At 47.1% G+C, this 12,133-nt stretch overlaps 1 protein-coding gene across 1 annotated transcript in view; it reads right to left on the reverse strand.

Moving 5' to 3' along the window:
* Positions 1–2,765: 2,765 nt before the first annotated feature.
* Positions 2,766–12,133, reverse strand: part of TBC1D20 (TBC1 domain family, member 20) — a 19,676-nt gene continuing 10,308 nt past the window's right edge. Inside the window, exons 3-8 of the mRNA XM_012637703.1 lie at positions 10,610–10,690; positions 8,152–8,338; positions 7,890–7,991; positions 6,835–6,976; positions 5,344–5,531; positions 2,766–5,085 (exon numbers count right to left, since the gene is read on the reverse strand). Coding sequence (XP_012493157.1) covers positions 4,830–5,085; positions 5,344–5,531; positions 6,835–6,976; positions 7,890–7,991; positions 8,152–8,338; positions 10,610–10,690 — 956 coding nt within the window. The 3' untranslated portion in view covers positions 2,766–4,829. The remainder of the gene's footprint in view (positions 5,086–5,343; positions 5,532–6,834; positions 6,977–7,889; positions 7,992–8,151; positions 8,339–10,609; positions 10,691–12,133) is intronic.

Raw genomic sequence — 12,133 nt, forward strand, 5'->3', positions numbered from 1 at the left:
TTAATTAATAAACGTTCACCAAAATGTTAACACTGGCACAACTCCACAGTTTGTAAAGCATTTTCACAAACTCCATTTCATTAAACCCTCCATGTGGGATGGGCCTATCCCTGTTTTACTGTTAAGGACAAGTTCAAAGAGGCAGTGACTTGCAGATGCTCACATGGCCAGCAAGGAAGGGACACACCTGGTCCTCAGTCTCAGACCCAACAGGCCCCCAACAATTCTCTCCCCAAACCCAGCTTAGGTCATGGCTCGTACTCACCCCAAATTGCCCACAGTAGAGCGTGGCAACTCCTTTACACAGCCATCCCGCCCTGGTGCTGGCACCCCACTGATGTGGCCCACCACATCTCTCCACGGACCCCAAACCCCAGCCCTCCTGGGCTTTGCTGTCCCCAAAACTCTGACACTTGTTACTTGAGTGTTATTTTTACCTCAGCCTCGAATGCTGTGTGGTGGTTCCCAGCAGCACTTCTCCAGCTCTCTGACACCAGCTGGGCGTCCAACAATCCAATTCTGACACTTTCCACCTGGAGTTAGCCTCAAGTTCCACAGGGGCTCAGTCCCCCAAGACTGTCCCCACTTCAGATGGCAGCCACAGCACCCAGACTACCGCATTTCTGCCTGGCCAACTCCCAATTCAGGGTTCCCATGACCCCATCCACTCAGGTTCGATAATTTGCTGGAACGATTCACAGAACTCAGGGAGACGCGGTACTCATACTTACTGGTTTATCATAATGGATGCAATGCAGGAACAGCCAAGGGGAGGAGACGAACAGGGCAGGGTATGGGCGGCAACCCAGGCTCACCGGATCCCATTAAAGTTTTTAAAGAGCTATCCCCAGTGTTCCCCACTCCTAGGAGGTCAATACAGGGGGCCGAAAGTCCCCACTCTCTGATCACATGGTGTTTCTGGTGACAGCCCATCCTGAGGCTATCAAGGGTCCCACCTAAGTCACCTCATTAGTACCAACTCAGGTTGGATCAAAAGGCGACCATTAAAAATAACAGGAGAGATACTCCTAACACTCGGGAAATTCCAAGGGTTTTAGGAGCCCTGTGTCAAGGACCCTGGGACAAAGACCCAATATTTATTATACCACACAGACTAATTGTCAAAATTCGATCATTCTTTACATTCAACCATCGATGCCTAAGAAACTGCCCCAGAATTTGCTGCTCAAAATAAACTGCTCCTTCAAGTGCTCTTCAGCACTGTCTGGTGTGAGCTCCCAGAGGCAGGCAGTGTCCTGGCCAGCCGGGTGTACTCCACGGCCTGCAGGAGTGGCCTGTGGTGGAGGGACATGGTCAAGGAGCTGAGTGACGCCAGCACTCTGCTCTGCTCAGCACCCACTACCGGCAGCTGGGAACGTTGGAAAGCTTGGCAAGAACAGCTCTCAACAGCTCCTCTGTGGATGGAAATTACATGTGGCAGAAAAGTTGCATCAACATCCACATCCAGCTCTGGTTAGCTTCCAAATCCACACACCACCCCTAAAGCTAAAGGCATCCCCAGAATGGTGTGTGAAAAATAGCCAAGAGCATCCCAGACTAGTTCCCCGAACCACAGCGTCGACTGTGACAGAGCCTTTGAGTGTGGCAAAAACGTGAACACAAACTCTGCGCTCACTCGGCAACAGATTACTGTGACCAAACGTGGGGGTTTCTTCCCACACACCAAGTGACAATTCTGCAGTGGACACCAGCTGGGCGCCTTCCAACCCAACTAAATTCTGATGCTATTATGTACCTGGAGGCGGCCTCAGAAACCACAGGTTGAGGGCTCGGTCCCACAAGACTGCGCCCCCTCCCTTCCCACCAGTCGCACGCAAGTCCAGGCCTCCGGAAAGTCTGACCGACCAGCTTCAACTGGGATTCCCACGACTTCTGTCTTTGGCTGTGATTAATTTGCTACAGTGGCTCACATAACTCGAGGATAACACACTGGTTTATTACAAAGGATATTCTGAAGGATACAAATAAACAGCCAGCTGAAGAGACAATAGGGTGAGGTCTGCAAGGGTCCTGAGTGCAGAAGCTTCTGTCCCCATGGGGTTGGGTTGCACCCCTCCAGCACGCGGATGGTTCTTGTTCACTTTCCTGTCAGCCTGCTCACGTTCAGCTCTCTGGAAGCTTCCCAAACCCTGTCCTCTTGGGCCTTTCATGGAGATTTCACTGGATAGGCATAACTGAAGCATGGGCAACTGTGCTGAAATGTGACTGGACAAAAAGGATATGATCTAGTACCAACAGACTGGGGACGCCCAGCAAGGCGTCTGTTCAGATTCTCCGCGGCCTCTGTGCAGCATTCCTTCCTCCTAGGCATGGGGCCCTCGAGGGAAAGAGGGTCTTATGACCCACAATGGGATCAGGGTCTTGCCTTGGGCAGGTGAAAGGAGGCCACGAGAAGATGAGAGCAAGATTCTGTTTTCTGAGGCCTGCAGCGCCCCAACATTCTAACACAGGCTATGAGAGTTATGATCCAGAATATGGACAAAACCCGATACGTACATACCTCATACTCTCACAGGGCCCCAGGCAGCAGCTGGAGTGTGTAGACCATACTTCTTGCAGCTGAAATAGAAAGAGCATGACTGCAGGCACTGCCCGGGTCTCCTGCAAGTCAGGGCCAAGCAGGAGTGCACGGGTCCCGGGCCAGGGGTGGAAGGTGGGGAGCCTCCAGGCCAGATGTCTAAGACCAGAGTCCACTCCCAAAAAGTGGTGCGCAAGGACAGAATGACGGAAGAGGTGATCGGTAACCACATATGGCTGTTTATTTCATACAGGGCTCTGTACAAAATATTTACACGTATTCTTTACAGAATAAGTAAACCACCTGAAGGTAAGTAGATAATGCTTTCTTCTCAATGGCAGGGGAGAATCCTGATGTCAGCAAAGCTATAAAGCAAACTTTTTCCTTCTTAAGCCACAACATAAGCAAATGCCACTTGCTTCCTGGGACCCAAAACGCTATGGCCTTAGGACCCGTCACATGCGTCTCCTTTCCTCCTTCCCATCAATTCCGTCGCTGTTTGCAAACAGGTCTGAGTGCTGTGGCAGGAGGGGCAGTGCCGCTGCCACTGAAATGGTGGCAAGAGGACGGATCTGCTGTGGGAGACCACGGAACACTCACCACATCACCACCTCTGGATCCTGGAATAACTTCCTTTGTCCCGATGAGCTCACCACTTTCTAAATTAATCCATCTACATCACATTCCGCCCAGGCGGGGCTTTGCCGTGAGAATGGACCATCACTTTGAGCTTTTTTTGGTTTTAAAGTGCTTAGTGTAACTCAGCACAGACACCCCCTAACTGCTCTGGGCTTGCTGGCAGCCTGGCATGTGGAACGCCTCCACCCTGCACGCAGCGGGCGTGTGGGAGGATGTGGAGGTCTGGACACAGTGGGTGGAGTGCTTCTGGCATGTTCACTTTAAGCAAACACCTGCCAAGAGAGAACAGTGCCCAGGAAAGACCAGGAAAACAAAAGTACGTGGCTGCTTCACTACATGGCCAAATTCTTTAAAGCAGCAAAAGGCACTTTTTTTCCAAGCCAGAGTTAATTGGAAAAAACGCTGGCTTTGCTTACAGGAAAGCTGTCCCAGAAGAACAAGTAGTCGCCCATGCTCCTTGAGGCCCGGAGAGTCCTTGGGGAAGCTTGGGGCAGGGCGCCAGCTGTTCCAGGTTCCTGCCAAGCTCTTCGGGCTATAGTTTGTCCCTTTCTGGGTGCCAGCAAGTTTCCAGTGACATTTCCAACCAGGTGGGAGAGACCAGCAGTTGAGATAAATCAGACCCAAAAAACAATGCCAAGGCAGTGAGTGGGTACCTATTTGTGAATAGGAGGGTGATTTGAGGAAAACAGGAAGGAAGGAAAGCTAGTCGGAAACTGGGCACTTTGGAAGTGCAGGGCTCTTTACAAAACAGTAACTCTGGCTAAAGCAAAATGTTAAACAATTGAGTAGAAAGTAAACTTCAGGATCTTAGAAGCTCATCCTTCTGATGAGAACTTTTTTTCCATGAAGGAACTATTATTTTTAAAATGAGGGTGCTTTACATGTTGGGTGTATATAATTCTAAAAATAGTAATAAAAGTATCTTTTATGAGCAATGTCAAAGAATAGGGAGAGAACAGGAAGGAAAAAAAGGCAGGCAAAACCAGTCTAGGTCCAGGACCTAAAAACCTACATTCCCTCCTGCTTGACTGGAAATGCCCATGCAATTTCTAGGCTGCACATGGGTAGGATTTAACTGGTAACCTAGTTCACATCTGTCTCTTTGATTTCTGACCAGCTAACGAAGCCGCTCGTAAGAGGGGCCAATCGTGTTCCCAGGCTAGAGTCCTCTGCCATCTTGTTTTCATGCCAAAGCCTGGCTTCTGCAGTGGCAGCCCCTAGCTTCTCAGTCCACGTGAAGCAGACAGAACAGGGGCGGCAAAGAGGGCATCCCATGGTCCAGTAAACTTTCTACTGGGAGGCCAGGAGGTTCCCCAGTCACCAGGGTAGCCCTGGCCCAGCAGGTTCCAAAGGCAGCTGGGACCTAAAGAAACCCATTTCCTCCAACACATGGGGAGGTGGCAGAGAGCCCACTCAGCAGCCCACAGGGAGGGGAATAATCAAATTCTGTGCCCAGGCCCCCAAGTGCCTTGGTGTCAGGCAGGCTCTGCTACTGGCCTCTGAAGCAAAGGCAAACATGGACAGGCAGGGAAGGGTGGCAGGAATAGAAAACCCTTGACAGAAACCCTTTTAATAAAGGAAATTCCACCTCCTCCCAATCCTTCCATGGAAGGGTGAGACCTTAATGTAATGAATGTGTCTTCTCCGGCTTTCACGGAAACAGCTGCAGCTGAAACTTAGGGGCCCACTCCAGGGCACTTTTCACCACGGCCAGGGCAGCCGCTCCAAGTGCCACCGTCAGCCCCATCACTGCCAGTTTCACAAAGCGGTTGGTCCTTGGTTTGGTCAGGACATCTTTTGTTCGATCCTCAGACCGCAGAAGTCCCCGAAACCGCTGCCGCAGCACCATGTCAGGCCTCTGCTGGGCTGATGCCAGCTCAAAGTCTTTGAAGGTAGAGGCTGCGGTTCTGCAGGGGAAGGAGATAGAAGAAAACGGTATGAAAGAAGAGCAGGAAAGAAAAACTATACAAAACAGGCTCAGGGTAGAGCTAACTATTGCTCAGAAGCTTCTCTTGATAAAGACCAATGAGTCCACAGAGGGATTCCACTGGCCTAGGCTTAGGTCTCTGAAACATGCCCTTAGCCCTGTGCCCCACCAGGGTCCCCACCTCACTTCTGCTCGTCCACAACCATCCCAGCTTAACCACTGCCCCAGCCTCACTCACCTCTCAGCTTGCTGTTGGGCAGCTGCCGCCCGAGCAAGTTCGGACGGGGGAAACTGAACAAAGAGGTCTCCTGCTCTGCTGATCAGTGTCTCGTAGGGCAGGTCCTGAGGGATCTGGGACAACAGGTGGTGAACCGAGGCCATGTCACAGTCACAGTCCAGGACTTCTTGCTCACGATGCAAAACAATCTGCAGGTAGGGAGGAAGGCCTTGCATCAGAGAGCAGGCACACAGGGCATGGGCCACTCCCACTCCGTTCTCCTTAGAGATGAATTTAGATTGGTAACAGACAGGGCTCAGCCCAAATGCTCGACAAACTCTTGCATCCACTGAGGAAGTAATAATGTACACATTCTCAGAGCTGTTCCTACTGGTCTGGCCCTTCCTGCTAGAGGTGAACTTCCACCCCATGATGTGAAAGGCTGACAAATTACAATCTAAGTCCTTCCAGGCACATTTGCTCAGATGTCTCTCAAAGTCTTGAAAGAAATGAAGGTGATTCTTTTAGGAGTAAGAAAAGGAGAGGGATTATTGGGAGATTCCTAGAGCTCTAGCACAGAAGAAATAGTCCAAAATAGTAGAAATAATGCTCTCACTCCCTTTCAACATCTTCCTTCTGACTGCTGGTCCACAAATCCACAGCTGCGGAAAGGACCGGTGACCAGTGATGAACTTCCCTGAGTCTCCACCTTCACTCCCTCATTCAGGCCCTTCGAATAACTGGGGTCCCTAACCTCTACCACAAGCCACCTCACTTTTCCATCGTAACACTAGGTCTCTTCTTTTCCTAAACAGTTTGTACTAGTGACTGCTTCCCAAACTGTGTTCATCAGCTGAACATCTTCCAGATGTCAACAGGAACCCTGACAATTCACAATGTACAGTAACATTTTATTTTATTTATTTTTATTTTTTTGAGGGAGAGTCTCACTCTGTTGCCAAGGCTAGAGTGCCATGGTGTCAGACTAGCTCACAGCAACCTCAAACTCCTGGGCTGAAGCAATCCTCCTGCCTCAGCCTCCTGAGTAGCTGGGACAACAGGCATGTGCCACCATACCTGGCTAATTTTTTCTATATGTTTTTAGTTGTTCGGCCAATTTCTATTTTTAGTAGAGATGGGGGTCTTGCTCTTGCTCAGGCAAGTCTTGAACTCCTGATGTCAAGCGATCCTCCCGCCTCGGCCTCCCAGAGTGCTAGGATTACAGGTGCGAGCCACCGCGCCCGGCCCACGGTAGCATTTTAAAGGTTCAGAAAAGTCATACAGCAAATAAATCTGTTTAACTGTTAAACTTCGTTTAATCAGCATTTCCCAACTTATTTTTTTTTTTTCATGACACCCTCTTAACATTGCCCAGAACGGTGTCCAGGGACACTAGACTGGGAAATGTTGTCTTTGTCTCTTTCTGTAGTCACCAGGTTTCCCTGCACGGATAACAGCCAAGCCGGGACAGGTGATAGTGAGCCTAATTGCTGGCTCATGGCCTGTACCTACCACAGCTGCAAAGTAAATGGGCATCAGGGGGTGGCAGGCCAGGAAGAAGTCGTATAACCGCACGACGTGCCTGAAGTCAGACAGGACATGCCCAAACCAGGTGATGAGCCAGCTGAGGGCAAAGATGGTCCCCACCTCAGCACTAGGAGCAAAGGAAATCCAGACGTTAGGTTCCCTGCTGGTCACCCCTTCCCTCGCTCTGGGCCTTCTTTGTCCTCAGTGCTGGTGAGAAGGAAGCATCTGGGAAACATGCTTTCTGAAAACCTCGGCCACCTAGGAATTCGGCATCTTCTCCTCACAAAATACAAAGTCTTTAAAATGTCCCATGACTCTAATACCACACAGGGTCCTGGCTGCCTTGCCTCACTGAGTGCTCTCCTAATGGCCAACATATGTCAATGACAGGAACAAGAAGCAGTTGTTTTCAAAGAACTGCGGTTTTCCTTCTGAGAAAGTCTTACCCTTTTTAGGGGCACAGGCACAAATTTCCAGGTTTGAAAACATGACTATGTTAATTTTCAGTTAACACGAGACTACTGAAATGTCTTAAGACATAGCCATTATCAAAAAAAAAAAAAAAGAAGTGAGGCAAGAATACATTTCCAACTAAACAGAGGAGAAAAAAAAAGTCATGAGATTTGCAAAGAAATATTTCTTCTCTTTGGTACTTGGGAAATAAAACAACCCACAGATGACCTTGTCCTTCTCGCCTCTAGATTCCACAGGACTCTGCACCTGTCTTGTGGCAATAGCCTCGAAGTCTACCCTGGCGTACTTACCTTATCCACCTCTCCCCACCTGATGTAAACTCCTCGAGGCATGGCTATGTGTCACCCTTGTATCCCCCAAAGAGCACAGCACCCAAAAGACTGTACATAACCAAATTACTCAGGTCACTGGTGACTGGAAAGAACAACTTGGAAGAACTTGACACTAATCCACATAAGATGATAATACAATTGAGCTAGACTGATGAGGAAGAAACAAAAGCTGGGAGTGAGTGTAAAGTGTGAGGGTGTGTGTGTGTGTACACATAAATGTAGACACATACATACCTCTGCATGAAGTCATGGAGTTCTGGATTCACCCGGTCAATGATGGGCATCAGATAGTTTAGTATATGCTTGGTGTTGTCCATTGTTGGATCCATAAAATCCCTGCAGGGAGCCAATTCAATGAGATTGGTCAGACCAAACACTTAAGTCAGGGCTGGAGGGTGAAGTAGGCTCAGACTATTGAAAAAACTGACTAGAAAATGGGCCAATGCAGTTATCCCAGAAGTGATACCCATCCTCTTATGTCCCTCTGTACTGGTACCTGAGGTGGTGGGTAGATAATTTTTCTACCAGGGATGTTGCCAGCCTCTCGCCTACCACCAGCAGAAATGTGACCACGATGTCATGGTAGCCCTGGTAGTAGTGCAACTGAGGGTTGCGTTCCAAGATGAGGAGGATGATGTCGATCAGTTCTTCCTGGAGCCCTTCTCTCTGTTCATCCGGCATGCCTGGGGAAAGGAGGGGAGAGAAGATGCATGTGAACATGGCAAGCAGCCTCGTGACAAGGTTAGGAAGAAGGCCAGCAATGGATTTTCAAAGATAGTGTTCAATGTAAGAAAACGAATTACAAACCATTTGGCAACACATATCAAGATCCACACACTGTTGATACCACCTGGCACACGGGAAGGAGCCAGCCACCAGCAACCTTACAGTGGGGGAACCTGGAGACACCAACTTAACCAAATCATCACAGTTATAACCAAGTCATCACAGTTAATATCGCTGGTAAGGGGATATGGGCAGCATGTGCCTCCTCATGTGACACACTGACGAGAGCTCAGCATCATGTCTGCGGAATTTCTATCAACAGTGCATAACCCTGAATCCCTAATAAGGAAATACCAGATAATCCCAAAGAAAGGGAAATTTAACAAAACAACTGGCCTGTCATAAAATACAAAGGAACTGTTTCAGATTAAAGGAGGCTAAAGAGCTATGATGATTAAATGAGAAATGTATGAATTTGTATTTTCTTTTCCTATAAAGGACACTACTAGGATAAATGGTGAAATCTGAATAAAATCTATGAATTAATTATATAACAGTATTTTTCAATGCTGTTACTCATTCTGATAAGTGTACTGTGATTATGTAAGAGGCTTATTTTTAGAAAATACATCCTGAAATATTTAGGGGGCAAAAGGGTACCAATTTATTCTTAAATATTTAGTTCATAAAAAAATTTATACATGTGTGTACGGAGAAAGAAAGAGAGCAGCAGACATAGTAAAATGTTAACACACAAGGAAATCTGTGTAAAAGGTATCTGGGGAATTCTTTGTCCTATTTTTGCAACTTTTTGGTAAATATGAAATTATACAAAAATAAAAAATTTGCCAGGCACAGTGGCTCATGCCTGTAATACCAGCACTTTGGAAGGCCAAAATGGGAGGATAGCTCAAGGCCAGGAGTTCAAGACCAGCCTGGGCAACACTAGACCCAATCTCTACAAAAAATAAAATTAGCCAGGCATGATGGTACACACTTGTAGTTCTAGCTACTTGGGAGGCTGAGACAGGAGGATGGCTTGAGCCCAGATGTTCGAGGTTGCAGTGAGCTATACGCCACTGCACTGTATCCTGGGCAACAGAGTGAGACTCTGTCTCAAAAAACAAAACAAAAAACCAAAAAAGGAAAAATAAGTAATGAGAGTAAAAAATAAACCTTGTTTGAACTTTTTCACTGTAAGAGTGGGCAACCAAGCCCAGAAGAACATGACTGGGAAAAGAATATGAGGCCACATGGAAAGTTCAGACTACAGAAAGGATATCATGGACTTTACATAAATGGAAGAGGAATAAAAGGTTCAGAGGGAAAACTGGTTACCTAAGGGAAAAAAATGGGAGGTATCTGTCTTGTGTGTGATGTCACGCAAACCAGTGGGATAGCAAAAAGGGACAGGACTATGGTATGCTTTTATCAAAACAAAGTTGGCAAACTACTGGGAATCACAAGAGCCTCTCCAGGGAGCAAGCATCAAGCAGGAAAGAAGACCCTTCACCAGACAAGTCTAAGCCAGGGCATGGTTTCAGACGAGTGAAGCAATAGGTTTAGAGACGCTCATTCACTTTAGCAATTCTCTCTTCACAGACCAAAAGGTGGAGTTGCCAGGGGAAGAGAAATAGGTCATACATGTGAAGTTTGTTGCCCAGCTTTTTTTCGTTGTGAAAATGGAAATAGTCAGTCTTCTCTTTCTTCCTGGGAATGGGGAGGCAATTTTAGGAATACATTCTTTAAACATGCGGGGAATGGCCTCTTTTCCAGTCCAAGGGATCCTATATATGTATATGCAAGGTATCACTATTTATAAACCTAATTAAATGAAGATATTAATAGTTCTTGTTAGTGCCCAATTACAAACCAATCTGCTCTCTAAAGCCAACTGATGGCTCTACCAATCCCTGTGAACACCCTTCTGTGGCTTAAAGAAAAACCAAAACCAAAAAACCTCTTCTCTCATTCACCACCTCTAGGCCAAGAGAAGTTATCTTTGGTTCAGGCTTTCACAGTGGGGGTCTGAAAGTGACCAGATAACAAAAGAATGACTCAGCAAATTGGGAGTACTAAAGGCCCTGGAGGAGGCGGGTCCTGCAATGTTAGGTCACACTGTATGCTAGGATGAAAATTTCCCAGGCCTGGCAAGCATCACCACAAGAAAGTGCATGTGAGACAGAAAGTCTCATTCCAAATACGGCAAAACTAGAAGAGCTTCTTACCAGGAGGGAACCGCCGTAAAGACCGCCTGACGTCCAGCAGCACTTGCTGGTAGTCCTTGCTCATCTGGCGTAGGTCCTTCCCTATTGGAAGAAAAAGAGTATGTTACTGCAGGGATGTCTGAGAAGCCAGTTCAGAAGCAAATGTTCTAGGATGACATCAACAGCCTGGGGACCCATGTCAGCTTTTTCCTGAAGAGGACATGACTCAAGATATGACATCTGGAAGGAAATCCCTAGTTTAGTTCCAAACACATGCTGGTTCCTGCAAGTCACGAGGATCACAGGAGGAGGGGACAGACTGCCCAGAGGCAATGTCGTGAGGTGGGGAGAACAGCACAGACCAGGGGCCTGACGAGGCTGCGACTATGCGGCTGCGACTATGCATCGCTGGGGAACTGCCCTGAATTTCCATGTCCACAGCTGCAAAATGTAGCTCCCCATATGTATCTCTCGGGTTGCTACAAGAATCAAATATTAGAACATGTGGAGAAAGGCAAAATAAAATAAAATAAAATCATGAATGTGGAAACCACAGACTACTGAAAAAAATCATAACATCTGTAAAATTGTGGGAGCACTAAGCAGTTCAGAAAGGAGTATTAAGACAGAGTCATATAAAGAAGAATCTAACATCTCTTGACCCTGAAATCTAAAACTAAGACACTGTAAACAGGAGACAATACTTGTGTTTGGCTGACAAGCCCAATACAGTGTGGAAGTAAGGAGGCAGTCTCTAGCTATTGTATATACATAACAAGCATACATTTTCCTGAAGCCAAACCAAGTGCTATATAATAAGCATACATTTCCCTCACAACCCAAATCAAAAGCTATCAGACGAGGCTGTGCAATACTTCCTCACACACAGACTTCACCTTATAAAAAGACATGGGCAGTCTGGAATCTGATAGAAGAACATCATCTCAGGATTGAGAGTATGAATATGGCAATGCTTTGCCTTCCAACAAAAAGCTGACTGCTCTGAGACAGCCAGTTCCAAGGATAGTAACAAGCGGCAACTCAACACCTACTCAGCGGCACCTTGACATTGTGAACTTTTTAGTGGCAGAGGTCCCATTTTAATCATCTCCCGCACCTGGCACACAAGTGGAGCCCAACTAATATTTACCCAATGAATCAAAGAATCCTCGGCACTCGGCATTTTGCCACAATAGCAGGAAAGCAATAAAGTAAATGAATTAAGTGAATGAAAAACAAAGTGGATTCACTGTTCTATACTACTTTCTTCTGTATTTTGAACTGTACTCCAAGGAACTCCTTCTATTATATGCGCCTTGCAAATTAGTCAGGTAACAGCTCTTCATAGAATTACAGAATTTCAGAACTCCAAAAGATCAAAGTTTTTCCCAATAAAAAGAGTTGTTTTTTTTTTTTGTTTTGAGACAGAGTCTTACTCTGTTGCCCGGGCTAGAGTGAGTGCTGTGGCGTCAGCCTAGCTCACAGCAGCCTCAAACTCCTGGGCTCAAGCAATCCTCCTGCCTCAGCCTCCCGAGTAGCTGGGAC

The sequence above is a fragment of the Propithecus coquereli genome, unplaced genomic scaffold (genome assembly GCF_000956105.1).
Source record: "Propithecus coquereli isolate 6110/MARCELLA unplaced genomic scaffold, Pcoq_1.0 Scaffold122, whole genome shotgun sequence".
In the NCBI taxonomy this organism is placed as follows: Eukaryota; Metazoa; Chordata; class Mammalia; order Primates; family Indriidae; genus Propithecus; species Propithecus coquereli.